This window comes from Rana temporaria, chromosome 8 (genome assembly GCF_905171775.1).
Source record: "Rana temporaria chromosome 8, aRanTem1.1, whole genome shotgun sequence".
NCBI classification, from domain to species: Eukaryota; Metazoa; Chordata; class Amphibia; order Anura; family Ranidae; genus Rana; species Rana temporaria.
In genome coordinates, this window is record NC_053496.1 from 3,192,645 (window position 1) to 3,210,193 (window position 17,549).

The 17,549-nt window shown below is 52.2% G+C and overlaps 1 protein-coding gene across 1 annotated transcript in view; it reads right to left on the minus strand.

The window, feature by feature from the left end:
• Positions 1-360: 360 nt before the first annotated feature.
• The window catches only part of LOC120909834 (centrosome-associated protein CEP250-like), a 73,189-nt gene continuing 56,000 nt past the window's right edge, over positions 361-17,549 (minus strand). The window contains exons 14-18 of the mRNA XM_040321562.1: positions 12,213-12,284; positions 8,552-8,734; positions 5,432-5,518; positions 2,919-2,978; positions 361-913 (exon numbers count right to left, since the gene is read on the minus strand). Coding sequence (XP_040177496.1) covers positions 680-913; positions 2,919-2,978; positions 5,432-5,518; positions 8,552-8,734; positions 12,213-12,284 — 636 coding nt within the window. The 3' untranslated portion in view covers positions 361-679. The remainder of the gene's footprint in view (positions 914-2,918; positions 2,979-5,431; positions 5,519-8,551; positions 8,735-12,212; positions 12,285-17,549) is intronic.

Here is a 17,549-nt window from a genome sequence, read left to right on the forward strand (position 1 = left end):
CCCAAGCGTCACACACGCTCCCAAGCCTCACACACACTCCCAAGCCTCACACACACTCCCAAGCCTCACACACACTCCCAAGCCTCACACACACTCCCAAGCGTCACACACTCCCAAGCCTCACACACACGCTCCCACGCCTCACACACACGCTCCCAAGCCTCACACACACGATCCCAAGCCTCACACACGCTCCCAAGCCTCACACACGCTCCCAAGCCTCACACACACACTCCCAAGCCTCACACACACACTCCCAAGCCTCACACACACTCCCAAGCCTCACACACGCTCCCAAGCCTCACACACGCTCCCAAGCCTCACACACACGCTCCCAAGCCTCACACACACTCCCAAGCCTCACACACACACTCCCAAGCCTCACACACGCTCCCAAGCGTCACACACACTCCCAAGCGTCACACACACTCCCAAGCGTCACACACTCCCAAGCCTACAGCTTCAAACACAAACAACGGAGCTAACCTTATACATATATAGCTTATAAATAACTGATACTTTATATTATTGGATAAACTCGCTGATTTGTCTTCACAATCGATCTGTCCGTGCAAACAGTCCGGAGAAAACATTCCTCCATGGGAAGCCGCCGAAGCATTTTCCCGGGATCCATGGAGTTCTCTGATTGACCCATGGCAGTGACTACCACTACCTATCATTACTGGTCCCCAGTCAGGGAGTGGGGGAGGCCGAGGCTGCGGCTCAGCGTGTCATCCAGTCTCATTGTCTCTCTCTCTAGTACCGGAATTCGGGTGTCAGAAGTCACCGCGGCCAGCGAACGATTCAAATTATGTCGGAGATGAAGCAGATCGTCCGTAGTGCGTGAACAGCGCTGGATGTAGCGGGAGCGGTGACTGCGCTCGGCTTCCAGCTGAGATTTCAGTACAGCGATCTGTGGATGGAGACAACAAAATAAATGTTATTGTTTTTATGGGTGGAGACATGGATGGATGGGTGGAGACATGGATGGGTGGAGACATGGATGGATGGGTGGGTGGAGACATGGATGAATGGAGACATGGATGGGTGGAGAATTGATGGATGGGTGGAGACATGGATGGATGGATGGATGGGTGGAGAATTGATGGATGGGTGGAGACATGGATGGATGGATGGGTGGAGACATGGATGGGTGGAGAATTGATGGATGGGTGGATGGGTGGAGACATGGATGGATGGAGAATTGATGGATGGGTGGAGAATTGATGGATGGGTGGAGACATGGATGGATGGAGAATTGATGGATGGGTGGAGAATTGATGGATGGTTGGAGACATGGATGGATGGATGGAGAATTGATGGATGGGTGGAGACATGGATGGATGGAGAATTGATGGATGGGTGGAGAATTGATGGATGGGTGGAGACATGGATGGATGGAGAATTGATGGATGGATGGAGAATTGATGGATGGGTGGAGACATGGATGGGTGGAGAATTGATGGATGGGTGGAGACATGGATGGGTGGAGAATTGATGGGTGGAGACATGGATGGATGGATGGAGAATTGATGGATGGGAGGAGACAAGGATGGGTGGGTGGAGACATGGATGGATGGAGAATTGATGGATGGGTGGAGACATGGATGGATGGGTGGAGACATGGATGGATGGAGACATGGATGGGTGGAGACATGGATGGGTGGAGAATTGATGGATGGAGACATGGATGGGTGAAACATGGATGGGTGGAGAATTGATGGATGGGTGGAGACATGGATGGGTGAAGACATGGATGGATGGAGACGTGGATGGATGGACACATGGGTGGGTGGGTGGATGGGTGGAGACATGGATGGGTGGATGGATGGGTGGAGAATTGATGGATGGGTGGAGACGTGGATGGATGGATGGAGACGTGGATGGATGGATGGAGACGTGGATGGATGGATGGATGGATGGATGGAGACATGGGTGGGTGGGTGGAGACATGGATGGATGGATGGATGGATGGATGGAGACATGGGTGGGTGGGTGGAGACATGGATGGATGGATGGGTGGAGACATGGATGGGTGGAGAATTGATGGATGGGTGGAGAATTGATGGTTGGGTGGAGACATGGATGGATGGATGGAGACGTGGATGGATGGAGACGTGGAGGCATGAATGGATGGATGGGTGGAGACATGGATGGACGGATGGAGACATGGATGGGTGGAGACATGGATGGGTGGAGACATGGATGGGTGGAGACATGGATGGGTGGAGACATGGATGGGTGGAGACATGGATGGGTGGGTGGAGACATGGATGGGTGGAGACATGGATGGATGGAGAATTGATGGATGGGTGGAGACATGGATGGGTGGGTGGAGACATGGATGGGTGGAGACATGGATGGATGGGTGGAGACATGGATGGGTGGAGACATGGATGGATGGGTGGAGACATGGGTGGGTGGAGACATGGATGGGTGGAGACATGGATGGGTGGGTGGAGACATGGATGGGTGGGGACATGGGTGGATGGGTGGAGACATGGATGGGTGGGTGGAGACATGGATGGGTGGGTGGAGACATGGATGGGTGGGTGGAGACATGGATGGGTGGGGACATGGGTGGATGGGTGGGGACATGGGTGGATGGGTGGAGACATGGGTGGGTGGGTGGAGACATGGGTGGATGGGTGGAGACGTGGATGGATGGGTGGAGATGTGGGTGGGTGGAGACATGGGTGGGTGGGTGGAGACATGGATGGACTGATGGAGACATGGATGGATGGACGGATGGGAAGTTTGCTTTGTATATTAAAATGTAATGAAATGGGGTTTTTGGTTTGCGGTGATCGGACACAGAGTGAAGATTCGCTTTAAGAACTCCAGGCAAGCAGCCCATTGTCTCCGGTATCTTGAAGTCCTATAGCCCCGCCCACCCCACAGTGCTCCAGGTAACTCACCTGCCTCTCTAGCTCCGACACCCTCTGCTGGTAGATGGAGGAATCGCTGATATCCTGGAGCCGATAGAAAGAAATAGATGATTAGAGACATTGGTGTGCAGAGGTGAGGGTGTGCGATTCTGTGCAGATCTCTGGGAAAGCCGCACACCAGTGCGCAATGTGCCTCTCATCTACACATGACCGTTATAAATTCATTGCACTGGGTGCTCACATGTATGAGGTCTCATTCACACGGGGCGTGTATACCTGTACACCTATGAAGGGGCGTGTATACCTGTACACCTATGAAGGGGCGTGTATACCTGTAAACCTATGAAGGGGCGTGTATACCTGTAAACCTATGAAGGGGCGTGTATACCTGTAAACCTATGAAGGGGCGTGTATACCTGTAAACCTATGAAGGGGCGTGTATACCTGTAAACCTATGAAGGGGCGTGTATACCTGTACACCTATGAAGGAGCGTGTATACCTGTACACCTATGAAGGGGCGTGTATACCTGTACACCTATGAAGGAGCGTGTATACCTGTACACCTATGAAGGGGCGTGTATACCTGTACACCTATGAAGGGGCGTGTATACCTGCACACCTATGAAGGGGCGTGTATACCTGCACACCTATGAAGGGACGTGTATACCTGCACACCTATGAAGGGGCGTGTATACCTGTACACCTATGAAGGGGCGTGTATACCTGTACACCTATGAATGGGCGTGTATACCTGTACAGGGATGAAGGGGCGTGTATACCAGTACACCTATGAATGGGCGTGTATACCTGTACACCTATGAAGGGGCGTGTATACCTGCACACCTATGAAGGGGCGTGTATACCTGCACACCTATGAAGGGGCGTGTATACCTGTACACCTATGAAGGGGCGTGTATACCTGTACACCTATGAAGGGGCGTGTATACCTGCACACCTATGAAGGGGCGTGTATACCTGTACACCTATGAAGGGGCGTGTATACCTGTACACCTATGAAGGGGCGTGTATACCTGTACACCTATGAAGGGGCGTGTATACCTGCACACCTGTGAAGGGGCGTGTATACCTGCACACCTATGAAGGGGCGTGTATACCTGCACAGGGATGTACAGGTGTTGCATACACAGAGCCCCAACAGCAGTGCTGTGATTGGTTTAGATCGGGGCTCTCCAAACTTTTCAGTATGAGGGCCACATTTTATATTTTAAAAATTATTAGTGGATCAAAAATTTACTCATTAGAGTCCCAGCCCCTTACATCAGGGTCCCCATCAAAGTCCTCCCAATAAATCAGGGTCCCCATTGGAGTCTCCCCTTATGTCAAGGTCCCCACAGAGCCCCATTTACATTGAAATCCCCATCATAGTCACCTCTTAACATCAGGGTCCCCATCAGAGTACCCTGTATATCAGAATCCCCTTTACATGAGTCCCCCTATTAAAATTTCCCCTTACATCAGGGTCCCCATTAGATTCCCTTTTAGATCAAAGACCCCATCAAAGTCCTCCCAATAAATCAGGGTCCCCATTAAAGTCATCCCTTACATCAGGGTCCCCATCAGAGCCCTCCTTAGACCAGGGTCTTTATCAGAGTCACCGCTTACATCAGGGTCCCCCATTAGATTCCCTTTTACATGAAGGACCCCATCAGAGTCACCCCTTACATCAGGGTCCCCATCAGAGCCCCATTTACATTGAAAGCCCCATCAGAGTCCTTCTTAGATCAGAGTCACCTCTTACACCAGGGTACTCAACAGATTACCCTGTATATCAGAATCCCCTTTACATTAGAGTCCCCCATCAAAGTTTCCCCTTACATCAGGGTCCCCATTAGATTCCATTTTACATCAAAGACCCTATCAAAGTCCTCCCAATAAATCAGGGTCCCCATTGGAGTCTCCCCTTATGTCAAGGTTCCCATCAAAGTCATCCCTTACATCAGGGTCCCCATCAGAGCCCCGTTTACCTTTAAATCCCCAGAGTCCTCCTAAGATCAGGGTCTTCATCAGAGTCACCCCTAAGATCAGGGTCCCCATCAGACCCCCCTTTACATTGACATCCCCATCATAGTCACCTCTTACATCAGGGTCCCCATCAGAGCTCCATTTACGTTTAAATCAGAGTCCTCCTTAGATCAGGGTCTTTATCTGAGTCACCTCTTACATCAGGGTCCCCATCAGAGCCCCCAACATTAAAATCCCCATCAGAGTCACCCCTTACATCAGGGTCCCCATAATAGCCCCCAACATTGAAATCCCTAGAGTCCTCCTAAGATCAGGGTTTTCAGCAGAGTCACCCCTAACATCAGGGTCCCCATCAGACCCCCCCTTTACATTGAAATCCCCATCAGTCCTCCTAAGATCAGGGTCTTCATCAGTCACCTCTTACACCAGGGTACCCATCAGAGGACCCTGTATATGAAAATCCCCTTTACAATGGAGTCCCCATCAAAGTTCCCCCCTCACGTCAGGGTCCCCCATTAGATTCCCTTTTACATCAAGGACCCCATCAGAGGTGACTGACCTCCAGGGACTTGTCTTTAGAGCGGGGAGATGGATGACCGCTTATCTTGTTTAATTCCCTCCGGAGACTCCTCCTCTCACGTTCCACCTGTGTGAGATCACAAATGTTATAAGAGATAAACACCAGACCCCCCCCCCCCCCCCCCCAAGGGTAAAACAAATGTTCATGCTCAAGCACAATTTTGCAACTTTAAGATGTGTTAGTAAAACTGTACAGATCATCCCAACTACTTTGTACATCCGGGGTGGATTATACTGTTTTTTTTTCAGGACAAAATTGGGCTTTCATTTTAGTAATGGATACCTCCTGATATATTATTATTATTTTTTTTTTTAGTCAAAGGAAAACTGGCCCAAAATAAAAATAAAAAAAGCACAGGGGACACGGAGGGGGACCGGAGGAGCACAGGGGACACGGAGGGGGACCGGAGGAGCACAGGGGACACGGAGGGGGACCGGAGGAGCACAGGGGACACGAAGGGGGACCGGAGGAGCACAGGGGACACGAAGGGGGACCGGAGGAGCACAGGGGACACAGAGGGGGACAGGGGACACGGAGGGGGACCGGAGGAGCACAGGGGACACGGAGGGGGACCGGAGGAGCACAGGGGACACGGAGGGGGACCGGAGGAGCACAGGGGACACGGAGGGGGACCGGAGGAGCACAGGGGACACGGAAGGGGGACCGGAGGAGCACAGAGGACACGGAGGGGGACCGGAGGAGCACAGGGGACACGGAGGGGGACCGGAGGAGCACAGGGGACACGGAGGGGGACCGGAGGAGCACAGGGGACACGGAGGGGGACCGGAGGAGCACAGGGGACACGGAGGGGGACCGGAGGAGCACAGGGGACACGGAGGGGGACCGGAGGAGCACATGGGACACGGAGGGGGACCGGAGGAGCACAGGGGACACGGAGGGGGACCGGAGGAGCACAGGGGACACGGAGGGGGACCGGAGGAGCACAGGGGACACGGAGGGGGACAGGGGACACAGAGGAGCACAGAGGACACGGAGGGGGACAGGGGACACAGAGGGGGACCGGAGGAGCACAGAGGACACAAAGGGGGAATGGAGGAGCACAGGGGACACGGAGGGGGACCGGAGGAGCACAGGGGACACGGAGGGGGACCGGAGGAGCACAGGGGACACGGAGGGGGACCGGAGGAGCACAGGGGACACGGAGGGGGACCGGAGGAGCACAGGGGACACGGAGGGGGACCGGAGGAGCACAGGGGACACGGAGGGGGACCGGAGGAGCACAGGGGACACGGAGGAGGACCGGAGGAGCACAGGGGACACGGAGGGGGACCGGAGGAGCACAGGGGACACGGAAGGGGGACCGGAGGAGCACAGGGGACACGGAAGGGGGACCGGAGGAGCACAGGGGACACGGAGGGGGACCGGAGGAGCACAGGGGACACAGAGGGGGACCGGAGGAGCACATGGGACACAGAGGGGGACCGGAGGAGCACACGGGACACGGAGGGGGACCGGAGGAGCACATGGGACACGGAGGGGGACCGGAGGAGCACAGGGGACACGGAGGGGGACCAGAGGAGCACAGGGGACACGGAGGGGGACAGGGGACACAGAGGAGCACAGAGGACACGGAGGGGGACAGGGAACACAGAGGGGGACCGGAGGAGCACAGGGGACACGGAGGGGGACAGGGGACACAGAGGGGGACTGGAGGAGCACAGGGGACATGGAGGGGGACCGGAGGAGCAGGTATTTATTTTTATTTTTTTGTATCTCTGCAAGAAAAGAGCGATACAATGTATGTCTCTCCTCCATTCACAGAGAGATAAAACACTGGGGGCGGGCTTTACAGTGACTGATCACTGTGATAGCCAATCAGAGGCCATCACAGAAATCAGGTGACCGGGAATCGGGAGTTCCGATTCATTAAGACCTCAGTCTCTGTGCTGGGAGATACCCAAATATGCCGCCCTGCCCCCAATGGGAAAAAGCCCAGTCCAGTGGGGCTGCACATTTCTCTGACGTCAGAGGGGTGTGGAGGGGCAGACGTGGCGCATGTTACGCCCTAAATATGGGTGTAACACACTCCAAAGAGGTGAACCTCTTCTTTAAGGTGTTGGTGCTACGGAGCATCAGAATGGGGAAGAAAGGGGAATGAAGGGACTTTGGACGTGGCGTGGTTGTTGTCGGCAGACGGGCCGGTCTGAGCATTTCTGGGATTTTCGCACACAACCATCTCTCGGGGGTTTACAGAGAATGGTGAGAAAAGAGAAAATATCCAACGAGTGGCAGTTGTGTGGAGGAAAATGCCTTGTTGATGTCGGAGGGCCCCCCCACGCACCTACTTTCCCCTGCAGCACTGCTGACTCACCTCCTCCCTTCAACCACCGACACAGGGGGAATGCTTCAGGATGGAGAGCGGTGGAAGGGGCTTGTAAATGGGTCATATTTACCAGCCACTTCCTTTGCCGAATTAACACATTGAGTGATTGGTACTGATCACTCATGTGATCACTTATTACTGAAGCATAGTCAACTGTATTAGCAGGAATTTTGGTGTGTTTTGCATTCACTAATATTGATTATAGTGTATTTTTTATGAAAATATAATTTGATATTTTTAGATGGGGGCCATCAGGTAGGCTGTACGGGGCCCCATGATTCCTAACAGCAGCTCTGCCTGTAGGCCCATACATGCGCCCTTTTTTTTTTATATTCGTCGTAAAGGGGAACCTCGGATTACAAGCATAATCCGTTCCAGGAGAACGCTCATAATCCAAAGCATTCGCATATCAAAGCGAGTTTCCCCATTGAAGTCAATGGAAACGCAAATAATTCGTTCTGCATTGACTTCAATGGCATGCAATACCGCATGCGGCCAGAGGTGGGGGCGCCGGAGAGCCTTGGAAACACTTGGAAAGGCCCGAGGACAGCTAGGCTGACCTAGGCAAGGCGCGGGAAGGGAGTATTTCCGATTTTTGAATCCGCAAACAGAGTCAGGATTTAAAAAAAAAAAAAAAAACAGCGCTCGTATTGCGAAACGCTCGTTAACCGCGTTACTCGCAATCCAAGGTTCCACTGTACTTCTATCATATTTTGTACCAAGCCAGTGAACCGATAGATGAAGTTCATACTCACTTCCTGCAGAGTCTCACTCAGCTTGAGATTCCGATTCTCCAGGGAGGTTTTATCATTCTCCAGTCGGGCCATTGATACATTCAGGACCTCCAGCCTCTTCTGCAGACTATCGCTACTTGTTGGAGGCTCTGTGTCGGCAGTTGGCAAATTCTGCAGCATAAAAGGAAATGTATCAAGAACAGTATGACACAACATACATCACAAGTGAAAAATCTACTCCAGCAAAGCCTAAAGGGTAGACAGAGATGGAAGGTTCTCGAGGACGTCCAGTAGAAGCGACGAAACGCATTGGGCGGGGGTTCCTGCTGACGTCATTTCTGGCCCGTGGAGAACACACCGGATTGGCACTTTCTGGTCTAGATGAGAGTCTATGCGATTTTTATGTGAGTGTAATGTTGTTATTGCCAATTTGTTTTAAATAAATGTACTATAATATGGCCTTCCAATTGAATGTACTACACCAGGGGTCTTCAAACTACGGCCCTCCAGTTGTTCAGGAACTACAATTCCCATCATGCCCAGTCATGTCTGTGAATGTCAGAGTTTTACAATGCCTCATGGGATGTGTAGTTCCGCAACAGCTGGAGGGCCATAGTTTGAGGATCCTTGTACTACACTATGGCAGCCTTCTTCCCCCTTGTTCTTTATGCTGCCTGAGTACTGATGGTTCTATAATAAGCACCACTCTTCTTTTTTTTAAAGTGAGAGCAAGGAAGGGTCCAGGATTGTAATTTGGGCAAATGCCGATCGTCTCCCCTGCAGATTGTGTAAGTTCCCCCACTTACATAGACATGAAGGGTCTATGATTTTTATTAGGGTTGTCCCGATACCGATACTAGTATCGGTATCGGGACCGATACCGAGTATTTGCGGGAGTACTCGTACTCCCGCAAATACCCCCGATACCGAAATAGAATACTCCCGCCGCCGCCGTTACGCCGCATCCCGCCGCATCCGCGCTCCCGCCGACTGTTTAATACGCGCGGGGAACATTACAGCATTCATTTGAATAGCTGTAATGATCGGCACCGCACCGCGTATAGACACTCCCCCTTGCTCGGGTGAACTGTCCAATCCCGAGCAAGGGGGAGTGTCTGTACGCAGCGCGGCACAAATCATTACAGCTGTAATATTCCCTGCGCGTAGTAAACAGTCGGCGGCAGCGCGGATGCAGGTAAGGGGGATATGGGGGGAGACAATGGCTGGATAAGGGGGACAATGGCTGGATATGGGAGACAATGGCTGCATATGGGAGACAATGGCTGCATATGGGAGACAATGGCTGGATATGGGAGACAATGGCTGGATAAGGGGGACAATGGCTGGATATGGGAGACAATGGCTGCATATGGGAGACAATGGCTGCATATGGGAGACAATGGCTGGATATGGGAGACAATGGCTGGATATGGGAGACAATGGCTGGATATGGGAGACAATGGCTGGATATGGGAGACAATGGCTGGATATGGGAGACAATGGCTGGATAGGCTGGATATGGGAGACAATGGCTGGATATGGGAGACAATGGCTGGATATGGGAGACAATGGCTGGATATGGGAGACAATGGCTGGATATGGGAGACAATGGCTGGATATGGGAGACAATGGCTGGATATGGGAGACAATGGCTGGATATGGGGAGACAATGGCTGGATATGGGAGACAATGGCTGGATATGGGAGACAATGGCTGGATATGGGAGACAATGGCTGGATATGGGAGACAATGGCTGGATAGGCTGGATATGGGAGACAATGGCTGGATATGGGAGACAATGGCTGCATATGGGAGACAATGGCTGCATATGGGAGACAATGGCTGGATATGGGAGACAATGGCTGGATATGGGAGACAATGGCTGCATATGGGAGACAATGGCTGCATATGGGAGACAATGGCTGGATATGGGAGACAATGGCTGGATATGGGGGACAATGGCTGCATATGGGAGACAATGGCTGCATATGGGAGACAATGGCTGGATATGGGAGACAATGGCTGGATATGGGAGACAATGGCTGGATATGGGAGACAATGGCTGCATATGGGAGACAATGGCTGCATATGGGAGACAATGGCTGGATATGGGAGACAATGGCTGGATAGGCTGGATATGGGAGACAATGGCTGGATATGGGAGACAATGGCTGGATATGGGAGACAATGGCTGGATATGGGAGACAATGGCTGGATATGGGAGACAATGGCTGGATATGGGAGACAATGGCTGGATATGGGAGACAATGGCTGGATATGGGAGACAATGGCTGGATATGGGAGGCAATGGCTGGATATGGGAGACAATGGCTGGATATGGGAGACAATGGCTGGATATGGGAGACAATGGCTGGATATGGGAGACAATGGCTGGATATGGGGGACAATGGCTGGATATGGGGGACAATGGCTGTATATGGGGGACAATGGCTGTATATGGGAGACAATGGCTGTATATGGGAGACAATGGCTGTATATGGGAGACAATGGCTGGATATGGGAGACAATGGCTGGATATGGGAGACAATGGCTGGATAGGCTGGATATGGGAGACAATGGCTGGATATGGGAGACAATGGCTGCATATGGGAGACAATGGCTGCATATGGGAGACAATGGCTGGATATGGGAGACAATGGCTGGATATGGGAGACAATGGCTGGATATGGGAGACAATGGCTGCATATGGGAGACAATGGCTGCATATGGGAGACAATGGCTGCATATGGGAGACAATGGCTGGATATGGGAGACAATGGCTGGATATGGGAGACAATGGCTGGATATGGGGGGAGACAATGGCTGGATATGGGAGACAATGGCTGGATATGGGAGACAATGGCTGGATAGGCTGGATATGGGAGACAATGGCTGGATATGGGAGACAATGGCTGCATATGGGAGACAATGGCTGGATATGGGAGACAATGGCTGGATATGGGAGACAATGGCTGGATATGGGAGACAATGGCTGGATAGGCTGGATATGGGAGACAATGGCTGGATATGGGAGACAATGGCTGGATATGGGGGACAATGGCTGTATATGGGAGACAATGGCTGTATATGGGAGACAATGGCTGCATATGGGGGACAATGGCTGGATATGGGAGACAATGGCTGGATATGGGAGACAATGGCTGGATATGGGAGACAATGGCTGGATAAGGGGGACAATGGCTGGATATGGGGGACAATGGCTGGATATGGGGGACAATGGCTGCATATGGGGGACAATGGCTGGATATGGGGGACAATGGCTGCATATGGGGGACAATGGCTGCATATGGGGGACAATGGCTGGATATGGGAGACAATGGCTGGATATGGGAGACAATGGCTGGATATGGGAGACAATGGCTGGATATGGGAGACAATGGCTGGATATGGGGGACAATGGCTGTATATGGGAGACAATGGCTGTATATGGGAGACAATGGCTGCATATGGGGGACAATGGCTGGATATGGGAGACAATGGCTGGATATGGGAGACAATGGCTGGATATGGGAGACAATGGCTGGATAAGGGGGACAATGGCTGGATATGGGGGACAATGGCTGGATATGGGGGACAATGGCTGCATATGGGGGACAATGGCTGGATATGGGAGACAATGGCTGGATATGGGAGACAATGGCTGGATATGGGAGATTGATACATTCAGGACCTCCAGCCTCTTCTGCAGACTATCGCTACTTGTTGGAGGCTCTGTGTCGGCAGTTGGCAAATTCTGCAGCATAAAAGGAAATGTATCAAGAACAGTATGACACAACATACATCACAAGTGAAAAATCTACTCCAGCAAAGCCTAAAGGGTAGACAGAGATGGAAGGTTCTCGAGGACGTCCAGTAGAAGCGACGAAACGCATTGGGCGGGGGTTCCTGCTGACGTCATTTCTGGCCCGTGGAGAACACACCGGATTGGCACTTTCTGGTCTAGATGAGAGTCTATGCGATTTTTATGTGAGTGTAATGTTGTTATTGCCAATTTGTTTTAAATAAATGTACTATAATATGGCCTTCCAATTGAATGTACTACACCAGGGGTCTTCAAACTACGGCCCTCCAGTTGTTCAGGAACTACAATTCCCATCATGCCCAGTCATGTCTGTGAATGTCAGAGTTTTACAATGCCTCATGGGATGTGTAGTTCCGCAACAGCTGGAGGGCCATAGTTTGAGGATCCTTGTACTACACTATGGCAGCCTTCTTCCCCCTTGTTCTTTATGCTGCCTGAGTACTGATGGTTCTATAATAAGCACCACTCTTCTTTTTTTTAAAGTGAGAGCAAGGAAGGGTCCAGGATTGTAATTTGGGCAAATGCCGATCGTCTCCCCTGCAGATTGTGTAAGTTCCCCCACTTACATAGACATGAAGGGTCTATGATTTTTATTAGGGTTGTCCCGATACCGATACTAGTATCGGTATCGGGACCGATACCGAGTATTTGCGGGAGTACTCGTACTCCCGCAAATACCCCCGATACCGAAATAGAATACTCCCGCCGCCGCCGTTACGCCGCATCCCGCCGCATCCGCGCTCCCGCCGACTGTTTAATACGCGCGGGGAACATTACAGCATTCATTTGAATAGCTGTAATGATCGGCACCGCACCGCGTATAGACACTCCCCCTTGCTCGGGTGAACTGTCCAATCCCGAGCAAGGGGGAGTGTCTGTACGCAGCGCGGCACAAATCATTACAGCTGTAATGTTCCCTGCGCGTAGTAAACAGTCGGCGGCAGCGCGGATGCAGGTAAGGGGGATATGGGGGGAGACAATGGCTGGATAAGGGGGACAATGGCTGGATATGGGAGACAATGGCTGGATATGGGGGACAATGGCTGCATATGGGAGACAATGGCTGCATATGGCTGCATATGGGAGACAATGGCTGGATATGGGAGACAATGGCTGGATATGGGAGACAATGGCTGGATATGGGAGACAATGGCTGGATATGGGAGACAATGGCTGGATAGGCTGGATATGGGAGACAATGGCTGGATATGGGAGACAATGGCTGGATATGGGAGACAATGGCTGGATATGGGAGACAATGGCTGGATATGGGAGACAATGGCTGGATATGGGAGACAATGGCTGGATATGGGAGACAATGGCTGGATATGGGAGACAATGGCTGGATATGGGAGACAATGGCTGGATATGGGAGACAATGGCTGGATATGGGAGACAATGGCTGGATATGGGGGGCAATGGCTGTATATGGGAGACAATGGCTGCATATGGGAGACAATGGCTGCATATGGGAGACAATGGCTGCATATGGGAGACAATGGCTGCATATGGGAGACAATGGCTGCATATGGGAGACAATGGCTGCATATGGGAGACAATGGCTGCATATGGGAGACAATGGCTGCATATGGGAGACAATGGCTGGATATGGGAGACAATGGCTGGATATGGGAGACAATGGCTGGATATGGGAGACAATGGCTGGATATGGGAGACAATGGCTGGATATGGGAGACAATGGCTGGATATGGGAGACAATGGCTGCATATGGGAGACAATGGCTGCATATGGGAGACAATGGCTGCATATGGGAGACAATGGCTGGATATGGGAGACAATGGCTGGATATGGGAGACAATGGCTGGATAGGCTGGATATGGGAGACAATGGCTGGATATGGGAGACAATGGCTGGATATGGGAGACAATGGCTGGATATGGGAGACAATGGCTGGATATGGGAGACAATGGCTGGATATGGGAGACAATGGCTGGATAGGCTGGATATGGGAGACAATGGCTGGATATGGGAGACAATGGCTGTATATGGGAGACAATGGCTGCATATGGGGGACAATGGCTGGATATGGGAGACAATGGCTGGATATGGGAGACAATGGCTGGATATGGGAGACAATGGCTGGATATGGGGGACAATGGCTGGATATGGGGGACAATGGCTGGATATGGGGGACAATGGCTGCATATGGGGGACAATGGCTGGATATGGGAGACAATGGCTGGATATGGGAGACAATGGCTGCATATGGGAGACAATGGCTGCATATGGGAGACAATGGCTGCATATGGGAGACAATGGCTGGATATGGGAGACAATGGCTGGATATGGGAGACAATGGCTGGATAGGCTGGATATGGGAGACAATGGCTGGATATGGGAGACAATGGCTGGATATGGGGGAAGACAATGGCTGGATATGGGGGGGAGACAATGGCTGGATATGGGGGAAGACAATGGCTGGATATGGGGGGGAGACAATGGCTGGATATGGGGGGAGACAATGGCTGGATATGGGGGGAGACAATGGCTGGATATGGGGGGAGACAATGGCTGGATATGGGGGGAGACAAAGGCTGGATATGGGGGGAGACAATGGCTGGATATGGGAGGCAATGGCTGGATATGGGGGGAGACAATGGCTGTATATGGGGGGAGACAATGGCTGTATATGGGGGGAGACAATGGCTGCATATGGGGGGGAGACAATGGCTGGATATGGGGGAAGACAATGGCTGGATATGGGGGGGAGACAATGGCTGGATATGGGGGGAGACAATGGCTGGATATGGGGGGAGACAATGGCTGGATATGGGGGGAGACAATGGCTGGATATGAGGGGAGACAATGGCTGGATATGGGGGGGAGACAATGGCTGCATATGGGGGGGGAGACAATGGCTGGATATGGGGGGGAGACAATGGCTGCATATGGGGGGAGACAATGGCTGGATATGGGGGGGAGACAATGGCTGGATATGGGGGGGGGGGGACAATGGCTGCATCTGTGGGGGGACATGGCTGCATTTGGGGACACATTTAAAAAAAAAAGTATCGGTATTCGGTATCGGCGAGTACTTAAAAGAAAGTATCAGTACTCGTACTCAGTCCTAAAAAAGTGGTATCGGGACAACCCTAATTTTTATCATAGGTGTATTTTATATGATAGAGACAGAATATCAACCAAAAATCCAGAGAGATCACATGATACAAATGTTATAAATGGAGGAAAAATTTTATTTTTTTACTCACCGTAATATCCATTTCTCTGAGTTCATGGACGGACACAGCAGCCTTTGACCTTAGGGTTATATGCGCTTCCTTCCAGGAAATTTAGGCAGAAAAAAAGCACTTTAAGTGTTAACAACACTTTCCTCAGTGCAGCTCCTCCCAGGGGGCATGGCTCCCCGGGTATAGACCACACCCTGCTCTAGCAGCCTCAGTTTATAACAAGCAGTACAAACCAAGGAGGGGGTGGGTGCTGTGTTCGTCGATGAACTTAGAGAAATGGATTTTACGGTGAGTACAAAAATCCTATTTTCTCTTCCGTTCATAGACGGACACAGCAGCATTGACCTTAGAGACGTCCCCAAGCAGTGTCAAAAAATTTGAGGGGTGGGAAAACAAACACAGCAACCAAGCTTACACCCCAAACAAAACCGGAGTTACTCAACGGAGGAACTCCAACCTTAAACTGCCGCCTGTAACACCTTGCGGCCGAAGGAGGCATCAGAAGATGCACTCACATCCACCTTGTAAGACTTTGAAAAAGTGTGGACCGACGACCAGGTCGCCGCCTTACACACACCTGTAACTCAGAGGCTTGATGTCGGAAAGCCCAAGAGGCCCCGATCGCCCTGGTCGAATGCGCCATAACCTAAAAGGGAGGCGCTCGCCGCTCAGCGCATAGGTCTGAAGCACAACCTGTCGGATCCACCCAGGAATGGTGGCCGACAAGACTACCAGACTTCTTTTAGGACCAGACACTGACACAAACAGTGAGTCTGACTCCCGGAACGAAGCCGCGGCAGACAAGTACACTCGAAGAGCCCGAACCACATCCAGGGAATGTAAAGTGGTCTCCTTTGGGTTCCTCGGCCGAGGACATAAGGATGGAAGAACAATGTCCTCAATGTGAAAAACCAAAACAACCTTCAGGAGAAAAGAAGGCTGCGGTCGCAGCACCACCTTATCCTCATGGATGACCAAGTAGTGAGCCATGCGGGACAAGGCCGCCAGATCAGACAGACACCCGTCTGATCGATGTAACAGCAACCAGAAAAAACACCTATTGTGACAGAGTCAACAAAGGGATCTTCTGAACGTCCTCAAAATGGGGCATCTTGAAGCACCGAGAGCACCAAATCCAAGTCCCATGGGAGCAGTGGAGGGCGCACAGGAGGGGCCACATGTCGGACCCCCTGCACAAACGAGCGCACCCTTGGTGCGCTGTCAAGGGTCGCTGAAAGTAAACAGCCAGAGCCGAAATCTGATTCACTCCACCAGACGCACCGGGTCCGCGTACCAGGAGCGGCGCGGCCAGTCTGGGGCGAACAGGATTGTCGGAATCCCCTCGGCTTCCACTCTCCGTAGCAGGCGAGGAAGAAGCTTCAGAGGATGGAAGGCGTGAATCAGGCGATAGTGACCCCAAGGCGCAACCAACGCGTCCGACGCGTCTGCCCACGGGTCCTTCAACCTGGCCACAAACCGTGGCACCTTCCGATTGAGACGGGACGCTAGAAAGTCCGCGTCTGGAGTGCCCCACTTTTGGCACAGACTCAGAAACACCTCCAGGAGTAGAGACCATTCTCCTTGCCAATTCCGTACTCCTGGAATGTACACGGCCGATAGCCGGAACGGACCTTTCGGCCCACCGAAGGATGTGCGCGACCTCCGTCGCTGCAGCTGAACTCCGTGTGCCTCCCTGATGATTGACGTATACCACGGCCGCGGCGTTGTCGGACTGGATTCTGACCGGTCGGCCCTGCAGACTCAGGGACCACCTGGCAAGGCAAACTTGATTGCTCGGAGCTTCAGAATATTGATCCAGCGCCCCCTGGGCTGACTGGGTGCCCCAAACGCCCCCCCCCCCCCCCAGCCGGAGAGGCTGGCATCCGTCGTGACACTGTCCAGCGACACGGCAGAAATGACTTCCCGGTCCGAAGCACCAGAGATGTTAGCCACCACACCAGGGAACCTTGGCAAAAACCTGTGGTGC